The 22,904-nt window shown below is 38.7% G+C and overlaps 1 protein-coding gene across 1 annotated transcript in view; it reads left to right on the top strand.

Moving 5' to 3' along the window:
• INPP4B (inositol polyphosphate-4-phosphatase type II B) overlaps positions 1–22,904 on the top strand; it is a 272,455-nt gene that overhangs the window by 175,047 nt on the left and 74,504 nt on the right. Inside the window, exons 11-15 of the mRNA XM_030450753.1 lie at positions 3,238–3,349; positions 5,651–5,723; positions 9,297–9,444; positions 18,805–18,935; positions 21,836–21,940. Coding sequence (XP_030306613.1) covers positions 3,238–3,349; positions 5,651–5,723; positions 9,297–9,444; positions 18,805–18,935; positions 21,836–21,940 — 569 coding nt within the window. The remainder of the gene's footprint in view (positions 1–3,237; positions 3,350–5,650; positions 5,724–9,296; positions 9,445–18,804; positions 18,936–21,835; positions 21,941–22,904) is intronic.

Below are 22,904 nucleotides of genomic sequence, written 5' to 3'. Positions count from 1 at the left end.
GATTTTATTTAACTGTGACTGTTAGGGGTTTTTTTATCTTTTTTTTTCCCCATTGCATCATTTCTGTTTCTCACTTTTAGTTTTCTTTCAAGCAACATTTTAATCTCATGGTGTTGCTTGATAGTTTTAAAAGCATGACATGACTGTTGTTCAATGGCTCTTTCCCACCAGTGGTATTTTAAATTCAGTGTCTAATGCAATTAATGACAGTTTCTCCCTGGATGTTTATGGAGCTCTTTGTTGATTTGTATGCCTCTAGCACACAAAAGAAAGTCTGGGCTTTCTGTTTTTCAGGTTTTGTTTTCATATTTCCAAAGTTAAGAGAAATGGAAGGAGTGCAGCTACAGTGCAGCAGTCCCACTGTTAAACTTTCACTGCATCACCTTCTCTTGCAAATGCTGTGTGTTTGAAATTGTAACAGTACAAATATATGAAAGCAAAACAGGAATTACTTTTGAGAAGAAAATAATTGAAAAAAATGCCCAATTAGATCAGTTGTATTTTTAAATGTGAGAAAGCTTTAAGTATGGAGAAAGCTTCCACTGCATATTGCTGCTCATGCATGCAAGCAATTCAGTGCTCACAGCTGTACTGAGGCAAAGCCTTTAATGACAGCAGCTGGGGGGAATATTCAGTGTGCTAAAGAAACACTAAAAGAAACACTAAGAAAGTGTAACTGGCATTTCCATTTTTATTTTGTTTTCTTCAAGCAACATGCATCATTTCCTTGAACCTGTTCATTTCCAAACTGACCTCTGCTTTGCTACAGATCTGCTTATGATCTTAATTTACCCTGATGTACTTTTAGATCAGATCTGGTTTATATAGGTCAGTCTCAGACTTCCAGGTCTCTTTGGCCTTAGCAATTTGTGTTACCTAAAAGTGGATGGGGAGCATTTTACTTCTGGAAGTCAAATGTATGTTTTCCTTTCAGAGCAGGGTTAACAGTAAAGTGCTGATGGCTATTTAAGTCATCCTGATAATGAGGTGTCCAGCTGACACTTGATCTGGCACAAGTTAAGCTGTTGAAAACTCAGCACATGTATACAAATTTCTAAAGGTATTTGTCATTTGCTAACACTTGTTGTGTTCCCTTTTTCCTTGGAAATGCTGGACTACCTTTGTTGGGGCAGCCAGGTTTGCATGCTGGTTTGATACAGGAAAGAGAAAACAAATGAATTCAAGCCAGAAACCTTAAGAAATGGGAAGTGTTTTTCTTTGAGAAGACACTTAAGCTCTTCTCGTGCTTTCCAAAGTTTTTATGAACTTTTGGTCATAAACACCCTTTGGAAATTGAACCCTTCTTCCTCATTACTTTTGTATACTTTTAAAATTGACATAAGCTTCTTTGTTTGCTAGGCTGTCTGGAATTGGTTCTTTTTTAATAGTCCCTTTATTGTCAGTAGTTAATTTGGCTTAGAGCAAACAAAGTAGTGACACATGTAAAATATGAACAATTATTTGTCTTTTGCAAGGTTTTATATAAGAACATACATAATTTGATTTGTTGCAAGATTAGATTGTTCTACTGAGTTGCATGTTAAAGGATAATGGCTTGCAACCCAAATAGGTATTGAAATGTGAAGCTTGGAGATGGCTGTATTTTGAGACTTGACAAAATTAAAGTTTTGTTTTAGTGTGATTAATAATTATCCATTCCTGGGAAAGACCAACTTGGGAGCTTAACTTATAGTCAGTTGTAAAGAGCTGGTGTGCGTTCAGTTAAGGTCTTATACTGCATGCAGAAATACATTTATTGTATTTTAATTTAATGCAGATTATAAAAACTTGTGGGAGATGTATGCAGACATGGGGACCCCCACCTGGGACACAGTTGAGGACTCTGGGAGAGGCTGCCTGTGGGAGAAGGCAGCATGGAAAATCTGAGCTGGGGCTGCCCTGCCTGGGAGCTGGAGGTGATGGGTGCTGGCACGGGGCTGCTCCCAGCATCTGAGGAGGATCTGGGGAATTATGGACTGCTGAGCCTGACCCCACTGCCAGGGAAGGTTGTGGAACAGATCATCATCAGTGTCATCATATAGCACGTGTAGGACAACCAGGTGATCAGGCCCAGCCAGCATTGGTCCATGAAAAGCAGGTCCTGCTTGAGAAATCTGATCTCCCATAACATGACCTGGGAAAGACTCTGGGTGTTGTGGATCCAGTAGACTCTGGATGTTGTCTAACCAGGCTCCAGTAAAGCCTTTGACACTGGATCCCACAGCATTCTCTTGGAGAAACTGAATGACTGCACTGGTGTACACTTTGCTGGGTAAAACACTGTCTGGATGGCCAGGCCCCAAGAGTTGTGGGGGATGCAATAAAATCCATCTGGCAGCCAGGCACAAGTGATGTTCTCCATTACTAACAATGTCACCTTCCATCACTTTTATTAAGTGATCTGTCACTCTTCTTTCCTTTCCTTTCCTAAAGTCCAGCTGCTCAGATTAAGTCAGGGGAGACAGACTGTGCCATTAACCTTGATGTTTTGCTACTAGTGAAAGCTGTAAAATCCTCCTTTTTTCTTTTTTTTTTTCTTGCATTTAAACTCCTGTTTCTTCCAAAGGCAGTGAGCATTACTCTTTTCTTGCAGACATAAATCTAAATTGCTACTTATTTGTGCCTGATTGAAGTAAACTATTTCTGGAGATGATAATAAAGGAGTTTGCCTGGAACTATATTATCTTCTCCCATATAGTTAAAGAAATTGGACTTATTCTGAATAATTACTCTGTGGAGGAACGGCAAGACCAAAAGTGATATTCAGATTAGTTTCATTATTTTGGTTTAGCAGGAGATTTATTAGTGCTCTGAGCATGTCCTTTCTTTGCAAATTGAGTTAGGAAACAAAGCAGCAAACTGTGCTGTGAGGTTGCACATCATAACTGGGATACTGGTGTGATAGGTTACAGCCTTTTCTCTGATGATCCACAGGCAGAATAATGTTTAGAATGAAATCCTGGCAATATTTGTGGATTCTTCCACTATTTCTAGCACTTAACCATCCTCTGTTTTCATGACAAAAACTTGAACTGTGATGAATGATTTAGGGAAAATTCAGCAAGCCTTGTTGTTAACATTTTCTTTATGATTTTAAATAATTAATTCAATCCATTGAATGCATCTAACAGGGATGCATCTAACAGGATGGAGAGGGGTCTATGTGTTTGCTGACAATATTTTCACTAAAGGAATGCAGTGCTGCAGGTGACCCAATGTCATTCTGTATTTTTCCAGGACATCTGATGGTGGAAAGACAGTTGGTACCATTGAAGTCAATCTTGTGAAGATGAGAGAGGTAGAAGATGGGGAAACAGACCACATTGCAACAGACACCAAGGATCAAAAGGTAGAAATTAAGTTCTTTGCACGAACTTAGAATGATTAGCTGTACCAAATACCTAAATTACTCATTCCAAATTGCATTAAGAATTTATTAAAAAAATTCTGGAGTAAAGTACTGTGTACACTTCATCTCCCTGAATTAAAAACAGTTTTTCATGAAAAAGTTCGGGTTAATCTCTGCTCTTAGTTTCCAAGTCTCTCGCCATCTTGAGGAAAAAATGAGCTGATATTGACCTCAACTGACCATATTTAATCACTTCTGATCAAAAAACCATCCATAGGGGTGCCATAAAATCTGACTTATTTTTCCCTTGGACAGTTCCTCTGTTTTCTGCCTTTGAAGTCCCATTCACATAGTTTTTTATGTGCAGCCTCTTCCCAAAATACTGAAAGCCTGGGAAGAATGACAGACAAGCCAAAGAAGAGGTGAATCCTCTTGCAAAGGGGCAGGTTTAGCTGCATTTCATGGTGGGGAAAAACAACAGGAGGGATAATGAAGCAAATGGAGCCTCTGAGTGCTGGCATAGGGCAGTGTATGTAGGAATTCTGAGTTTGGGTGGGTGCTCGTGTTGTGGGATGAGAGGAAAGACTCAGCAAAACTGCTCTTGAGCAGGTTCTTGCAGGCAAAAGTGTCAGAGAAACTTTTATTATTAAAGGTGATAGGGGGGGAGTTGGTGTGAGAGGAATGGAGAAGTAAATGAAGGAGTGTGGAACAGATGGTTTGTGATGACAAGAGGTTTGGGCTTGGGATGGGTTAAAAAAAATAGCTCAGAATGAGGAAATCAGGGTTTGAATGTCACAGGGTAAGAAGTCTCTTCAACTGGTCCCTGACTGATGGCAACTGAAGTACCTGCTCTGTGTCCCCATTCTAAATGACAATTTTTGCAGCACCCAATACTATGGTGTCATGCTATACATTCTAATTTATTCCACACTTCATGAAAACAAACCCAAAACCTATAGGTAATGCTGCAAGGAATGTAAAATGTAGCATTTATTATTTATAGGTAATAAGAATGTATTTCTGGGGAAAAGGGAATTGTTCTGAATATCTGTTCTGCTGAGCCAAAGCAGCCTGCTATTGGGACAGCCTCTGAGGAGAGATTTTACTTTTTTTTTTTAACCATTTTTCTCAAGGGACCTTAACAGTCTTCTAAAGCACTGGACCAGTGGGACCAGTTCTGATGAAGCCAACAAATGCTGTGAAATCTTTCTGGGTTTGTACTAAATAAATGGCACAAAATGTGCAACGTGAACTGTTTATTCAGTCTTCTCTTTCATTTTGCTTTTCTTCCATTCAAAATGTGGAAAGAGACTTCTCACATTTATTTGAGATATAATGGATAAGCTGTGACTAGCTTGGGAGAACAAGAAAGCTTTACGAGGAGCTTTCTAGGGGTTTCTAATACTTATCAAAAAGACCAACCTTGTGACAGCTGTGTTTTTGGTGGTTTTATGGATTATTTGCATTACCCAGGAGCCTTAGTTTATGCATTCATAGAATACAATTGTGAGAATGTGGAGTTATTGAACTACTTGAAAGAACAAAGTTCTTAATTCCATTTGCTAACTCATTAGAGAAACCATGTCCAGGAAATTTCTCATAAAAGAGGAAGGTAATATTTAAATTCAGTCTGAGATAGCAACTAGGAGAGAGTACATCAAGTCTTGCTTTTTGCTTCTGTAACAAAACATGGATAAACTGGGGAAGCCTTGGGAACAGAGAGCTCACTGTCACCTTGGAAGGATGCTTTTCTTCTGCTAGGGGGAGAAGCAATAAAAATACACAGCCTTGTGCAATTAACATAGGTTTGTACCTGTTGGTTTTTCCATAGACTTTTAATACTTTTATTTTATACACCAGTCTTAGCAGAGAAATCTTCCAATTTGATCATATAACAAATTACTTCAACCATAAATGTCAAACACATTTTACAGACTTTTTGTGCTTCCTCCTTTTTCCTTGTTGAAAAAAATCATGGAATGCTTTCTTATACTGTGCATGTGAAAACTGCCTTGTCAAAAGAAAGCTCTCTCCAAGCACAGAACTTGTCAAAAAAATATTTTGACTTCTTCCATTGTGTTGGTAGGAAAGCTGTTTTATTCTGGAACAATACTTTGCCATTTTCTCTGCTGTAATTCCTGTTGTCTTGCAGCATATTGGTACAGAAATATAAAAATTATAATTAAGTGTTGGAATATTACATTATCAGAGATTTTTTTTGCAGTCTGCCCTTTGTAAAATGCTCTGAATTACCTTGTGGTAGCTGAATGTGTTACATTAGTGCTCACATTTCTTTTGCAGTGTGCATTGGTTCGTGAATGTACAGTCAGTGAAGGTGTAAGTGGCAAAGACAACTTGCCTTCCCTAAATGCAGGTAAGAATACAGCATCCATAAAAAATAACTGTTCCAATGCAATATCAGATCCTGAAGAAATCTCAGAGATTTGGGGCAGAACTCTTAAGACTTTAAATCATGCAGAAATTTCAAGTTTGACTGTCAAATATGTACAAAACACTGAAAGGTATCAATTTACTGAGAAAATTGGAAAAAAAAGAAACTTTCAGAAGTGTCAACGTTGCTGTCTGAAGCTCTACTAAGACTTCCCATTCCTAAATCTCTACTGCTCAATGATTTTTAACTCTGTCAATTACATGGAGTTAACCTTCTAAGTTTTGCCATGTCATTGAGTGACGTTCTGAAGAAATTACACATTATTTGCAGCTGAATACCCTGGAGAATTAATCTTTCTTGTAGCTGATGAAGTGGCCATTTCAGTTTGATCTGGAAGCTGTGCCCTAAAATGAAGGAAGCTGTTGGCAAGGCATTCTCAATTCTAGGTCAAATCTGGGCTTGAGTGTAGAGCACTGAATAGATCTATTTCACTTTCATCATACTCAGAAATATCACATCCTGATATGCTGCACCATAAAAGTTTTCTTAGCCTGAGTTTATGAATCTCCATTGTAACCATGTCACAAGTGAGTTATATAGGTCACCTGAAACCACCCTGCTGTCAAGAATTCTGTGTATTTGCTGCATCCAGTTAAAAAGAAATTTTTCTTAAGTTTCAAAACCTCTAAAAACCTTTAATGAAAGATTTTTGTGTGACTTCACTGATAGGACAGGAGGCTATCAAACTACCTTTGTGGTCTGAAGGAAGCTCTAGAAACCTGAAAAAAAAAAAATAAAAATTTCCATGTGTGTATGAATGCTTTTTTTTTTTTCTGTGATTTGTTGAGATTAGATCAGAAGCTGGGAAATTTTTTTATGTGAGACTAGATAATGTTTGTGGAAAAAATATTCATTTAGAATTACTAAACACACAGGAACTACATCTGGCTCTGAAATACCAGAACTGAAAATAGCTGGAGACAGGGAGAGTATCTTGCATCTCTAGGTAGTTATTTATCTTGGAGATAAACAGAGCCAGATGAACAATTTTGTTACCTCAGTGCAGCCATTCTTTGATTCTGCACATGATATGGATGCATGGATCTTAAAGAAATGGCATTTCTGGTCAGAAAAAGCTACTGATTCACAACTGATTTTTTCCAATTTGTTGCCTCTGTTGGGTGGGTTTGACTGAGGTTTTTTATAGTTTGTTTTTTTTTAATGAGGAAGTGCTGTGTTTGGGAATGCACTTTGTTATAACTTGGAACTTCCAAGGTAGGTGTCAGTTTTATGAATAATGAAGTTTTTTTACTTTGTAAAAATAAATACTCTGAGTATTTGCATGTGATTCTACAGCACATCTGTAGAATGTACAGCACTTACCTTTTCTACATTCATTGCTCTCATTTATAAATACACAATATAAACCCCAAATCCCATAAACCTCAATAGCACTGGGGTTTATGAAGTCAAGCATAGAACAGAGGGATGATTTGGTCTTTTTTTTTTTTTTTTGTCATTTTTTTGTTTTTAAAAGAGTTGAGCAGACCTGCAGATGCATATTTAAGTAATGACAGCAGGCAGGGATATCAGGAAGAGTTTTCAGTCATAGGGATTCCTAATAAATACTTATTCCTCAGCCTCTTTCCTCTACTTGTCACTTCCTTTTTGCACCCTAGTGTTGCCTCCACTTCCCTGCTGACATTTGGCACCAGTTCTAGGTTTTGTCTGTCACACTTTTTATTGAAATCTCAACTTTTCTTAGGAAATTTCCTATCCTTTTATATTCAGTCTCTGCTCTCAACTAATCAGACTTCTTCCCCAGCAAGCCTCCCTGACTGGGATTCATATGGATCAAAGCTCTCTGGGTTGCCTGGAGACTGGGTTTCTAATATGGCTGTAAATCCTCTCCTTAAGCTTGTTCTGCCACACACTAACTCTGCCCAAAAACTTATTAATCCACTCTGAAGGAATAGCATGTGCACAGGTTTGTTGGTATTAGAAGCTGAGGGGGATGAATTTGCAATAAAGGCTGAGTCTTGGTGTGTGTTTGAGGTGTTAAATTCAAGTTTTGAGTTCTTACATACTGAGATTTCTTTCCCAAGGCTTATGTCAGGGCTGGGTGGATTGCCATGGATGTGGTAAAATGCACATGTCAGAATTTAATTTTATAAAGCACAGAACCTTCTATTGCACATTTCTGCCCTCATTCTGTGTAGCTGGACCATCTGAAAAATTAAAAAAAAAAAAAAAAAAGCCAGACAAACTTCAGTATGGCAGAATTAGAGGCTGTGAGAAAAAAGGACTAAAGGGAAAAGAGCAATATCAGTATTAGAAGTGTATTAAAGGAAACCTGATAATGTCAACATTGTCTGCACTACTTGCCCCAAATGTGTAAATACAGAAATATTTACAACATATTATAGATTCCATATGCAGATGTATTTAGTCTGTGTGTATCCTATTGTAAAGATTTCTGATTCTTTGCCTCATGTTGTTTATCAAGCATTTAAACTGTGAAACTGAAAAAATAACCTTATGCGAATCCTTAAGCCTGTAGGCATAGATGCACATTGTTTTTCTTCTAAAATTTAAATCTTAATATAAGGCACTCTCAGCCCTTAAGTGAGTTGTGAGACACTTACTGAGTGACTGGGAATTAGCATCATATTTTACAGAAGCTTATCACTGGTCCATGTATTCCCCAAGAAACTGAATTTATATTTCTCTCAAAATTCAGTTATTAATTTGTAACACTGTGGAGAGTTTGCCAATCATTTGGATGTAAACTTATTGCACTTTACAATGAAAAAAAGAAAAGAATAAAAGTGAAACTAAGGAAAAATAAGGAAGTTCATATTATTCTTGCTGAGGTGATATCCACCTTTAACTGTTTAGGAGGTAGAGATACTTAAACTTTTTAGGAAATAGAGATAAAAAGGTAAAATAGAGAAAAGAGCCTCTTATGTCTGAGGCATCATTTAAAATTCATGGTGAAAGCATCAAGAAAAACCAACAGAAAATGATAATCTGCCCATGGGAATGGTCAAGTTTCCTTTATTGTAGATCCTCACCCTCTGTGTTGGTGCTTCCATGTGTACATATCAGAGAGAGGATGCATCAGACTCAGCTGAACTCTGAGGCTTGCTCACTGCTCCCAGACAAATTATTAGCAATGGGACTGGTTCTAGCAGATGGTAAGCAATGGTGTTTGGGAGTTTCCTGTGTATTTGTGCATTCCATTTTTACAAACTCTATCTTAGGACAGAAAACATAATTTACATTCTTCCTACACTGAAATGCTAAATTCACATGATACCTACTGTGTGGGTAAAATGGGATTTATGTGCTCTACTAGCATCACTTTGTCCTCTACATGCTGCTGTAATAAATTAAATGAAAATTTAATGTTTTTAATAGAATTTTAGTGGTTCTGAAATTCCTTCTGGAAGCAAAGGAGGAAATAATGTTTTATTTGGGGGTGAAATTGTTCTTGTAAATTTTCAGAGTCACACAGCCACAGCAAAGCAGTGATGTCATTTTTCCTCTCTGCAGTGTTAAAAAACCCAATTTGTAAGTTATATAGATTCCCTACTTCTGACAACAAGTGGATGAGGATCCGGGAGCAGATGGCTGAGACCACCCTCTCTTTCCATGTTCCCAAAGAACTGATCAATCTGCACATAAAGGAGGATATGAGAAGGTAAGGAAGAGGTGGCAGTACCAGGAAATACAGAATTTTATTTTTCTGAGCTGGAATAATGTACTTGATGAGCTAAAAATCTTGATTTGAGGGATTGAATAGGCAAAATACAGTTATCTTTTTGGCTGCTAAGGAATTACAGCTGTAACTGGATTGATGGCTCAGGATTTGTAGGGATCCAGGGATTTCCTAAGGTTTGAGCAATGAGCTGTGCTAGGGTGCAGTCCTGACTTCAGATGTGTGGGCATCAGCAGCTGGTTAAAAATGTAAATATTCTGAAAAGTTCACATTTTTTAAAGAAGCAACAGATGGCAAAGGTGTGAGCAGCATTGTGGTGTGTTGGGCATTGGGGCTGGGCAGTGCTAATAGCACAGACAAACATCCAGGCAATGGAAAATGAAACATTAATAGTTAATAAAGGAGTTGGAAACATTTGTTTGGCCTTGTGACCAAGGGGATGTCTGAGGATCCTTACAAGATGTATGGTTTGGGAAAACAATGAGGGCAGGGAAGGAAATGTGTGCCAAAATCCTTTGTATATCCAAATTCCAAGTGGAGCATCGAAAATGGCATTCTGTCCTTGGGTACTCCTAAGTTGTGCTGATAGAACTGCAGAAAGCAGCAATATTTTAAAGCAGTCCAGGGCTTCCCTGAAAGCATACCTTCTTTTTCCATTTATCATGGATAGAATCATAGAATCTTAGAATTGTCTGGGTTGGAAGGGACCTCAGAGATCATCAAGTCCACACCTTGAACCACTACCAGTTCCCAGCCCATGGCACTGAGTGCCACATCCAGGCTCTTTTGAAATATCTCCAGACACGAAGAATCCACTACTTCCCTGGGCAGCCCATTCCAATGTCTGATCACCCTCTCCAGAAAGAAATTCTTTCTCATCTCCAACCTAAACCTCCCCTGGCACAACTTGAGACCCTGCCCTCTTGTCTTGCTGAGAGTTGCCTGGGAAAAGAGCCCAACCCGCCCCTGGCTCCAACCTCCTTTCAGGGAGTTGTAGAGAGTGATGAGGTCTCCCCTGAGCCTCCTCTTCTCCAGCCTGAACGCCCCCAGCTCCCTCAGCCTCTCCTCATAGGATCTGTGCTCGAGTCCCTTCACCAGCCTGGTTGCCCTAAATGTAGATGGAGATGATGATAATCCTGCCTATTTCTCCATGAAAGTCACCTCAGGCACAGGTGGGCATCTGCTCTCATGGAAAAGAGGAACACCAGCAGGTAATGCTGCATCTCAGAATCATCCTCTGCAGTTTCAGGCAGCTCCCTTCATCAGAGCCATTTATTTGCCTGGGGTTTTTACAGTGGTTGTTTGTCCTTCAATAGGAGCTGCTCTTCTTTTTTTACTCACCCCATCTGCTGCTTCTTTATGATCTTTTTATGCCAATAGAAGAGCATGTGGGAGAGCAGAATCTTGCTTTTAATAAAGTTAGTGGACTGATACATACTTATGCATGGAGATGATAGGTTATAAAAATGGTATGAATTGTTATAATACTTTATTTTATTCATTTAATGCTGTGTTTTGGGATTTATTGCCTTATCTTGTTTGAAATAACTAATGTGCAGGGAGGTTTCTTAGTAAGCAATAAAAATAGATTATTCTGACTTGCATAGTTCATCCACTTCCCAGATTTCCATTTGCCCCATGGGTAAATGCCTTTTAAATGCTAGGGGATTACTTTAACCATTTTTACTACTATTGTGTTGCTGTCTCCAAAGGCACAATGTAAATAGAGTTTGCTATTATTTCATATTATAGTGTTCCCCTCCTTGGATAAAGTCACAGTAAAGAATCACCATGGCTTTGGGTTGGTTTTGTTTGTTTGTTTGTTTTTGGTTTTGTTTTTGTTTTTTGATATTTCTTTTTTTGTTGTTGTTGGTATAGGTGTTTTGGGTTTTTTTAATGATTTTTCAATACTGTTGTATTCATACTTACATATTGAATACTGAGTATTCAATACTGTTTTAATGATTATTTAATTACTATTGTGTCAGTCCAAGGGAGGAGTAAAGACCAAGCAAGAGAAGCAGCAGCTTTTAGCAGGACACAAGCAAGGAGTGGGAGCATCTGCATCACCTCACCTTAGGAGTGTGCAGGTTGGAACTGCAGCTTTGGGCTTTGCTTTTTGAAATAATTACAGGGCTGTGCTCTTGTGGACTCTTGAGTATTTATAAATTAGTAAAAGAATGTGAGAAGGATATTGTGTCAGTTTTCTGAACTTGAAGGAATCTTACACTGGAGCATCTTGAGGCTCTTCTCAAGAGTTCTCTGCATCTTTTTTCCCCAGTTAGTGTAGAAGAGTAATTTTTTTTTTTTTTTTTGTTAATCTCAGGCCAATTCTTATCATCCTCAGACTGTTTCACTTTATTCCTATTCCGGCTTGAGTGTTGACAGATGTGAAGCAATTACCTGTAAAAAATATCCAGGTGACGTGTTAATGCCAGTCAGTACTTTATCTTAAATTGTAATTTAAATTTCCTTTTGTCTGATAGCTCTTAAGATTATCTCTTGATAAAAACGAGTGTTAACTACAGTTAACCAAACTTGAAATGTACTGATGTGACAATCTGAAATATGTAACCCCTGTGCATGTGTAATTTTTTTCTTTTTTTTTCTTTTTCTTTTTTCTTTTTTCCTTTCTTCTCCTTTCTTCTCCTTTCTTCTCCTTTCTTCTCCTTTCTTCTCCTTTCTTCTCCTTTCTTCTCCTTTCTTCTCCTTTCTTCTCCTTTCTTCTCCTTTCTTCTCCTTTCTTCTCCTTTCTTCTCCTTTTTTTTCCTTCTTTTTTTTTTTCTCCTTCTCTTTTCTCCTTTTCTTCTCTTTTTTCTGTTTTCCTTTTTCTTTCTCTTTTCTCTCTTTATTCTTCTCTTTTTCTTTTTTTTCTTTTAGTTTTTCCTTTTTTTTCTTTTCTGCATGAAACCTACACATCCATTCAAGATTATATTTTTCAAACCTATTTGGAAGAAGTTTCAATAAGAGCTATACAGTCTTTTTTCTTGTTCTCATAAGGGTCATGCACTCTGCTTTGCTGGTTATATCAAGAAATTATTTCTTTTTCCTCCTTAATGTTTTCCAGTGAATTCTTTCTCTCCCAATTTTTAATTTTTTTACACAACTTCTCGAGATACTTTGCATCTACCATGCAATATTAGCCAAGTAGTTCTTTGAACTTAATGATTGTAAGAAAGACTTTGTAATAATAAGCTTAGTCTGTCTGTTTCTTCCAGTGTCTCTGCTTGCAACTGCAAAGAGAGAGACAAAAATAATCTGTGCCCCAGCTTATGTCACCAATCATCCCAAACCCTACAGTCTCTTTTTGACAGCCCTTGGACTACATGATGAGGCTTCATCACCACCTACATGGAAATTCAGTAGTTGCTGTGGCCATCAGACCACTGCCAGCTCAGGAGCATCCTAGGGATGTCCTTAACGTGGTCCGCAGGCAGCAGACTTCCCTGGAGTGCCCTTCCACATCAAGATGATGTTTGTGTTAGCTCCAAAGCTCATAAATATTCAGATCTTTGTTGCCTTTATAATGCTATACAACTTTTGCAAATATAATCTGCAGAAGTCTCATCTCACTTTGAATCCTGCTGAGCACTTTGATTCTGAAGTCTTCTGAAAGTGGGTTTCAAAAGTGGGTTCAAAAATCACTGCTTGTTTTCAGTTTTGATGTTGTTATGTTTGCTTGACTAGGAATTCCATCACTGGGTTTTTGAAGCTGAATGAATCAAAAGTTGGGATTTCAACTTCATGCAGCATTTGTAGTTTATGCACTTTAATCATATTTCCTCTTAATTATCACTTTTTATACAGATATTGATCTTTTCAACCTCATCTTTCAATTTGTGAATATTTGAGCTGTGTCTGTAATGATGCAAACAGCTTTTCCTGCTGTTCCCTTTTCTGGGACAGAATAATCAGATTCAAATAAGTTATTTGAGGGAATTCCCATCTGACTTATCTTGCTTATCTTAATATCTTGCTGCAGTTTTATGCTTTATTTGGATTTTTTTTTTTTTTTGTCACTGACCACAGGTTGCCACCTGGGAAAAGCTCAAGTCCCCTACAGGGCAAAGTGCCTACAAATTCTAACTTTGTAAATCAGGAAGTTATTCAGAGTAAAAGAAAATGGTTTTTAAGTAGGAGCCTGAAATACAGGTTCATGACACTTCTAATAGTGCTGCAGGATCCTGAGGACTCTCATATCTTATTCTTAAGATTTTTTATCTCTTAAAAATTGCCTTGTCTTAGCACTGGTAATCATTAATCCTTATTCTGATGGTGAGTGTGGTAAATTGTGTTTTCAGCAGATTGGGGTCCAATATTGAATTCTTCTGCTTGGTGAAAGTTGGGATTATTAGTTTACTGAGGGAAAGCATGGCTATGGAAAACAGAAATTACCTGAAGACTTTTCAGTTATTTAGCTAATGTCTGAGGGTGGAGAAATGACTTTATCATCTGCAATCTGGTTACGTGCAACTGAAGCAAGATTATGACAAGGCCACCTAGGAAACTGGTGAAGTAATCAAGGCAGGAGCCAAAGTGGAGGCTTTTGGGTGGGAATTTCCCTTGTGTATTGACAGAAAAGAAAATCCATGGGAGAGTTTGAGGAGCTGAACTGAAAGAAGTTGACAAAGCTTGGATTTGGTTCTGTGAGGACTGAATGTGATGCTGAGCACGGGATCTATCATGATGATAAGTGTAATTACCTGGAAAAGACTTTTTAGAGTGGGGTTTTGGAGAGTGGAAAGGAGATGATTAATAGCTCTGTTTCAGATTATATTGAGATTGCTCTGAGTTTACTGCTCTGCTGATAAGCTATCCAAAATTCCATGGCTCCTTTGAAAAGTGAATCAGCAACTTATTTGCCCTTCATAGGACCAATATATATTAGAAATTATATATATGTTATAAATACTGTTCAGTGAAAGAAGTTCTGGTATAAGTATTAAAGTTTTATTAAAAGCAAATGAAGATTTTATTTCAGATTTTCATTGTGTGTATTAGCATGAAATATAAACTTCCAAATTTGAAAAATATTATGTTTCTTCAGTCTGTTTGCTTTTGGGAGAGGCCTTTCATGATGATGATGATGATGATAAACCTTGGTACTACGGTACCATAGACCTAAGTTACAGGAAAGAGAATTCTTTTTTCAGCCATAACTGAAGGGAAATAGTCAACAACAACAGTGACTAATATGAAGGAATCACAAGACACCAATAATATCTAAATTCTATGTCTCAATCTATTTGCATTTGAAAAATAGATGTAAAATGTGCAAGGCTTCTTAGGAGGAATAGTGCCTATGCCATAGAATCCTGTTAAATCATGGCCTTGATTTTTCTGTTTTTAAATTAAAATTTAAAAAATGAAAACAAAAGGTGGTATTTAAAGTTTACATGCTATGTAAGCTCTAGGTTAGTATAAAACTCCACACTTAGTTTGTTAAAACACTGCAGAAAAAATGTGTCTATTAAATGTTGTGGCTGTATTTTGACATCAGTGATGCAGATGTGTTCTGAGATGAGATAAATTCAAGCCTTGTTGGCATCAATAAGAGAAGGATTTGAAATTCCTTGAAAACTTAAGGTTCATTTGGTAGGATTTGAGCTTGCCCTTCCTTTTGCTGATGAGCTCATAGCCAATTAAATCATTTTGATTTTCAATTGGTAAGGGACTACCTGAATCTTGTTGGTTTGAGCATTGGACCAACAGCTCTCAGAGTGGGCTTAGATAGAGGCTGGGGAGCAGATCCCTGGCAGTGGGATTTCCCTTGGATAGAGGCTCTGGATATGGGGTATTAATGTGCCCTACAACTCACTGTGTGGTATTTCTCCAGTGTCTGCAGAATACTGTTTTACCTACTTCTGTTTTTCAGATTGAACAAAAAAAAGTCATCATACGTTGTTTATAAACTCCCAACAAGTTCATGCATTGTAATCTTTTTTTCCATTTTGACACTTTCAAGGACGTGTATAAACAGAAGGCCTTAGCTCTGCTTCCAGTGCAATCTGCTGGATTTTGGTTGTTTTATTAACCAGGAGCAGAATTATTCCTAAATACTCTAATACTGTTCACTCTAATGCAAACCTGATAAGGATGGTAACTCATTGTGTTAGTGTGAGGTTTTTCTGTTTAAAAATAATTTTAAGGCTTTATTTCTAGTGGTCAGAACTTGCTGTAAGCAAACCTGTATGTTCCACTACTGGAGTCTCATTGGTATTTTCCATCATGGTTCTGTCTCCTCTCCTGTTTTGCCTCAGAAGTTTCCCTGTATGCAAGAGCTGTCCTCTGGAAGTCTTTGTGACTTCAAGGACTTGCAGGGAAACAGCCTGCTTGATACCTTGCAGAAAATGAGAAAAACTAGTTTACCATGTTGCACAAGTTTTCTCCTGATGAACTCCAAGGGTTTGAAGACTTGAGATTTTTGAGTTTTTTAAAGAAAGGCTCCCTCAGAGTGGCTCTGGAACAGATACAGGATGAACTTGGCAAGTGCTGGAAACAGTCCAAGCCCAGTGTACTGCAACTCTGCTTGTTTGTGTAGGAAATTAGTGTGATCCCTGTTTCACTCAGGTCAGCTCTAAAGAGTGTACAGGAAAGCAGATAATTTGCTAAAGGATTTCCTTTTGGATTTTCAGTGTCATGTTTGGCTTCCATAACACTTCTGTTTTTACCTGGTGAACACAGCTGTAAGGGTGATAAGTTTTAAAGAAATGTGTGTGTGTGTGGGAGGGGGAAGGTTCTGTTTGTGTGTTTTGTTTTGAAAATTAAATATGGTTGGTGTGTTGGTTAAACTGACTTGTAGAAAGCTGCTTTAATTGTCTTTATGATGTGTATGAAAGGGTGCAGAGAGCAGAGTGTGTGCAAGCAGCTATGCTGCAAGTGCTGGAGCAGACTTTGTATTCTTTACAGTGGTGCCTAATATTTCTTCACAAAAAGTTACTTGCTGTGAACACAGCCTGGAAGCCTTCTTACCTTTGTTGAAGAAATAATATTCAGGTTGCAGGCTATTGCATTTGAACCACATGAGTTTTGAACACTGCATTTAGTGTATTATTCACTGATTTGACATTCTTGTCAAGTTGTAGCAGGAAATCAGAGCTGAAATCAGCAGATTTTACAACATCACAAAGTTTTAATTTCAATTAGGAAGTGCTTTTGATCAATTTGGATTAATTGAATTAATTAGTATAAATGTTCAATGGATCAGTGAGCTAATAGTCCAAAGTATACCCTGGGAAACAGCCCTTGAAAACAAAGGGGTCCAGAAGGGATGGACGTACTTCAAGGAGCAAGTATTGAAAGCACAGGAGCAGCTGTCCCAGTGTGCTGAAAGGCAAGCCAGTGGGGAAGACGACTGGTCTGGCTGAACAGGGAGACTTTGAAAGAAATTAGGGTTAAGAAGAGGGCCTACCAATTGTGAAAAAAAGGGCTAACTACTCAGGAGGAATTTAGGAATATAGTCAAGTTGTGTAGAAAGAAAATTAGAGAGGCAAAGGCACAATGTGAACAGAATCTCGGCACCTCTGTGAAGGATAACAAAAAGTCCTTCTACAGATACATTAATGGCAAAAGAAGGGGCAAGGAAAACATCCATTCTTTACTGGACATGGGCGGGAATATAGTTGACAAAGATGGAGAAAAGGCTGAGGTATTTAACACCTTCTTTGCCTCAGTTTTCAACAGAAAGACAGGTTATCCTGAGGAAAGCTGGCTCCTAGAGCTTATAGAAGGTGACAAGAATCTAAACAGTCCCCTGTAATCCAAAAGGAAACAGTGATCTATTGAGCTGCTTGGATCCCCACAAGTCTATGGGACCAGATGGGATCTACCCAAGGGTGATAAGGGAGCTGGCAGAAGAGCTCGCCAAGCTTTTCTCTATCATCTATCGACAGTCCTGGCTCACTGGGGACATCCCAGATGATTGGAAGTTGGGGAATGTCACACCAATCCCCAAAAAGGGCCAGAAGGAGAACCTGGAAAACTACACGCCGGTCAGCCTGACCTCAGTGCCTGGCAGGGTCATGGAACAGATCATCCTCAGTGCAATCACACAGCACCTGCAGGATGGACAAGGGATCAGACCCAGCCAGCACGGGGTTAGGAAGGGCAGGTCCTGTCTGACCAACCTGAGCTCCTTTCATCATCAGGTGACTGCCTGGTGGATGAGGGGAAGGCTGTGGATGTGGTCTACCTGGACTTAAGCAAGGCCTTTGACACCATCTCCCACATCATCCTCCTGAAAAAGCTGTCAGCCCACAGCTTGGACAGGAGCACCCTGTGCTGGGTTAGGAACTGGCTGGAGGGCCGGGCCCAGAGAGTGGTGCTGAACGGGGCTGCATCAAAATGGCGGCTGTGGTGTCCCCCAGGGATCAGTGTTGGGCCCAGTCCTGTTTAATATCTTTATTGATGATTTAGATGAAGGGATTGAGCCCACAATTAGCAAATTTGCAGATGACACTAAGCTGGGGGGAGTGTGGATCAGCTGGAAGGCAGGAGGGCTCTGCAGAGGGACCTGGACAGACTGGAGGGTTGGGCTGATTCCAACAGGATGAGGTTCAACACGGCCAAGTGCCGGGTCCTGCACTTTGGCCACAACAACCCCATGGGGAGCTCCAGGCTGGGCACAGAGTGGCAGAAAGGGACCTGGGAGTCTGCATTGACAGGAAGCTGAACATGAGCCAGCAGTGTGCCCAGGTGGCCAAGAAGGCCAATGGCATCCTGGCCTGGATCAGGAACAGCGTGGCCAGCAGGTCCAGGGAAGGGATTCTGCCCCTGTGCTCAGCCCTGGGGAGGCCACAGCTTGAGTCCTGTGTCCAGTTCTGGGCCCCTCAGGTCAGGAAGGAGATTGAGGTGCTGGAGCAGGTCCAGAGAAGAGCAAGGAGGCTGGGAAGGGATCCAGCACAAGTGCTGTGAGGAAGGGCTGAGGGAGCTGGGGGTGTTGAGGCTGGAGAAGAGGAGGCTCAGGGGAGACCTCATCACTCTCTACAACTCCCTGAAAGGAGGTTGGAGCCAGGGGGGGGTTGGGCTCTTTTCCCAGGCAACTCTCAGCAAGACAAGAGGGCAGGGTCTCAAGTTGTGCCAGGGGAGGTTTAGGTTGGAGATTAGAAAGAATTTCTTTCTGGAGAGGGTGATCAGGCATTGGAATGGGCTGCCCAGGGAAGTAGTGGATTCTCCGTGTCTGGAGATCTTTCAAAAGAGACTGGATGTGGCACTCAGTGCCATGGGCTGGGAACTGCAGCGGGAGTGGATCAAGGGTTGGACTTGGTGATCTCTGAGGTCCCTTCCAACCCAGCCAATTCTATGATTCTAATTAGTGCCTTCATTTTTTGGCTTTTCATCCAGGAACCAGGAACTTAAAGACTTGGGAGAACTTGCTCCTCACTGGGACAACATGCGCAGAAGTGTTATTGCTCACTGTGACCAGATGCTGAGCATGTACCAGGATACTCTGGCAGAGTTGGGGAAGCACACAGGTAGGAAGTGATGATTTCATAAAAGTAGCCTCTTCCCTTGTGGAGCATTTCAGAATGAAGTAGGTTGTTGTTCATTCTTGATTGTTATTAAATGCTGATGACTACAGTAGAAAGAAAAGACATAAAAAGAAATGCTTGTAAGCGTATTTCTGGGCTGCTCATAGGTACCTTGTTTCCTTATCTAATTTTTTTTTCATGCATGTCATCAGTTTTTCAGTTAACATGGTGAGTGGTTACACAGAAGAAAAAAAATTGATGTAGGTGTGTGCATTTTAATTGTGTGTTCCATTGAATGTGCTGCTCTACTAGTTTTGAAATACCATCTGCTGATTGAAGCCAGACGTAGAGGTAGTTTTGTCAGTCATTCTTGAACCTTTAATCACACTGAACAGTCTGCAGGATAACAGTAACATCTCCCATGCTTTGCATAATCTTAGTGTAGCAGTTGTCATTTACCTTCTGATAGAGAAGCAGAGACTTAATATGGGATGGGCAAGCTGGGGACTTGAATATTTCTGAAAAAGATATACATTGTGGTTATGAATATTTGTAAAATATAGACATAAAATTATTACAGCCTATTTTGAAATAGCTGATATATATTCAGGGAGAATTTTCTGGTTTTTCCTTAATCATTTCTACACAGATGAGATGAAACTGTGTGTGTACTTGGTAGTGGGACAAGAAGGTTTTAGTTCAATATACAACTAAAATGTATAGCAGAATAGTTTCTTCTTATAGAGAACTGGATACGTCTGCTTTTATGATAATGAGTCTACTGTCTTTAGTGAAACACAAATCTTTCCTTCCAAAATAGGTGTTAAAACTGTACTTTTATTGTTTATCCATCATTTTCTAGTACAGGACTGAGCATGGTTATTTCTTACTCCAGATTGCTCTGGGATAGCTTCCTTGGTCACAGGAAAAGAGAAATCTGTTTTAGTTAATGAATGAAAAGTGGTCTCTAATCAAAAGTAAGCATTTTAGGAACAGTTATCACTTGCTAAAATATGTGTGGGGAAAAAAACTCATCTGTTATACTAAAAGCTGTATGTAAACTTGTATTTTTGTTGCAAAAGTGTGAATTTCTTTTTCTTATGGTTGTTTCCATCATCAGAATATTCCAGTTTGGATTTTGGCAGGCTGGTGTATGATCTAGTATGACATTTCCTATGTTTTTGTGTTTTGATTAGTTAGTGGTTTTTTTTTTTTATGCTTTGCTAATTACAGTTTGAAAGCACTCCCTAAAGCTATCACATGCAAGGCAATAAATAAGGATTATCAGTGAATCATTGTAATAACTATCACTTCCAGGAAAACATTGGAATGATCTCTTGAGATAAAATAATAATAAAAAAAAAGGTTCTGTAATCTATTAAGCAGAAAGCTTGCAAGGCCTGTATTGCACCAAGTGAATTTGAAAAGGGTTGGTGCTGCTAAATGACCTTAACTATGACCTTAATTGTGCCTTAAGAGAACTACAGCAGACCAGGGAACTTGAGATGATTCAAAAGACAAGCAAAGCAGAAAACCAAAGCAACCCAATGATTGTAGCACAGATGGGAAATAATTAGGAGGTTCTAATTTGTAAGCCAACACTCATGTAGAAAATAGAAAAAATAGAGATATGTACAACTTGCATTCAGACTGCTCAGGTCAGCATATTGCAACACAGTCTTGACTTTCCTGTTATCAGAGATGCCAAAAAAGATTTTTCATAACAGTTCAGGCTGTACTTTACAGGCTTCACTTTATGTTGGTCAGCACATTGCCTGAGTTTGGCTTCAGGCAGTTTCTATTCTGAAACATCTTGAAAACTGCAATACTCTGGAGTACCTGTCCCTCTGCAGGGGATATCCAGATCTCCTTGGGACCAGGCACCCAGCCTGGCACTGGGAGTTTGCAATCAGCAGCATTTCTGCTTAAGACATTAGTAAGGTTTGTTTTTTTTTAAACTAGATCAGGCTTCTGCTTTCTGGCCTCATATGTGGGATTCCTGAGTGCCTCTCTTTTTCAGTTTGACCTGAATTACTTTTTTTTTTTTTTTAACCCCTCAGATTTATTGCTTTTTCCATTTCAGTCATCGTGCAGTCCCAGAAGAAGAAGAAAGGACAATCTTTTCAATCTTGTACAATCTTTTTTTTTTCTTTTAATTAAAGAAAAAGGTTGAACTGTTCAAATTAAAAAAAAAAAGTAAAAAATAAAAGTTGGGCTGCCTCAATGAGAAGATAGGAGCATGTATCTTTCCTAATTGACACCCTTTTATTTCATATATATATATATATGGATCTGCTGTACCAAGTATCTCCAGGTAAATTACATCTTTATCCTGTCAAGCTTTAATTTCTTTATACCACCACAGAGTTAATCATAATCTTGTATGATTTGAAGTATGCAACCAGATATTTTCCAGCATTGTGCATGATTCTGGCTTTTTAGAAAGAAATCTAACTTTTAGCTTTTCTTAAGCTAGTTAAAGGTTTTTTTTTTTTATTTGAACTTTCTAGGGTAAAAGCACAGCCTAATCAATTGAATCATTTGGTTTTAAGAAAAAAAAGTTACTTGGTGAAAATTAGGTGCCATCATAGCTCTCTACCCCTGTGTTTTTAGCACATAATAAGCCCAATGCACAGGAACTGTGGCTTTGTTTCTGGCAGCTGCAGACTGATTTCCCATAGACTAAAAAAATGAGATTGTTCTGTGAATTAAAATCTGTTTTGTTACTTGGAATATGGATCCATGCTGAGATTCAGTTAGTGAACCATTCTTCTGCTAATACACAATTACACATTAAAAATAAAGAACACTGCTAACATGCAATTATTGTCCTAGCATTCAAAAGACAATAAAACATCTGCTGGGTGCTTGAGATAATGATTCTTTGAACTTTTGTTTTTCAGGTTCTTCCTTTAAATCAAGCTGTAGCAAAGGAGAAAAAACATTAGAATTCATCCCAATAAATCTTCATCTGCAAAGAATGCACGTGCATAGCCCTCGATTGAAAGGTATTCTGCAAGGAAACTCTCCAAGTGTGAAAAAGTACACTTTGAAATACAATTATATTTGCACCTGAGAGGCATAGTTTCCATTTTAGCCTTTTTAAAGGTGTAAATATCAGAATATATGTATCCAGTTGTAAGGATGAACATTAAGTGGACATACTTTAAAGTGAAATCTTAAAACACAACAACAGAACCCAAAGGCTGGGCTGTTTCAAGACTTGAATCTCATTCACCTTGAGCGTGTCACTGGCAGGGACATGTTATGATGCAGATAAAAAGATGGAAAGTAATATTATTAAATGGATTATTTTATTTTTTAAGGAAAATTTATGTGTAATTTAGACTTACGGATGTGAAAGAGTACTAAATAAAAAATATCAGAGAAAATAGTTACTTTTGCATAGTAAACTTTTGCATAATTTGCATAGTATTAGCTTGCTTGTGAGATTCATGCAGGATGGTTTGATTCAGAGGGCAACAAGATTGTTGCTTCCTTTTTTGGTTTATTCAGTAGTTGTTTTGGCTTTTTAATAAAATCAAAATCAAGCTTCCAAATTCATTATTTAAAAATCTGTACTGCTCCAGAGGCTTACAGTGTTTCATTTTCCATTTTGTTTAATGGGCTCTAGAAACTTTAATGGGCTCTAACTTGTGGTTATTTTCTGCATTTGTTTTGTGTATAAATTGGAAATCTGCCTGTTTCCAAGAGTTTGATTTAATTGTCTTAGGTTTGTCCCTCTGTTTCTGAATCCCAAACTGTCAGCTTTTGTTGTTGCTTTGAATATTTCTGGAGCAACTGAGTCTGTAGTGTCTGTAGAGGACCAGTCTCAAGTATGAGACAAGTGACCACTTTGGCCATCCTCCGGATTTCTCTAGAAACTCTGAAACCTGCACCAAGGTTTTACTGCTGCTGAGATTAGTTAGAAGTCTTCAGTCTGTGCTGAAATTTAGGAATTAGGTCCAAAAT

Source organism: Calypte anna, chromosome 4B (genome assembly GCF_003957555.1).
Source record: "Calypte anna isolate BGI_N300 chromosome 4B, bCalAnn1_v1.p, whole genome shotgun sequence".
Classification (NCBI taxonomy): Eukaryota; Metazoa; Chordata; class Aves; order Apodiformes; family Trochilidae; genus Calypte; species Calypte anna.
This window is presented reverse-complemented; position numbering and strand designations above follow the sequence as displayed.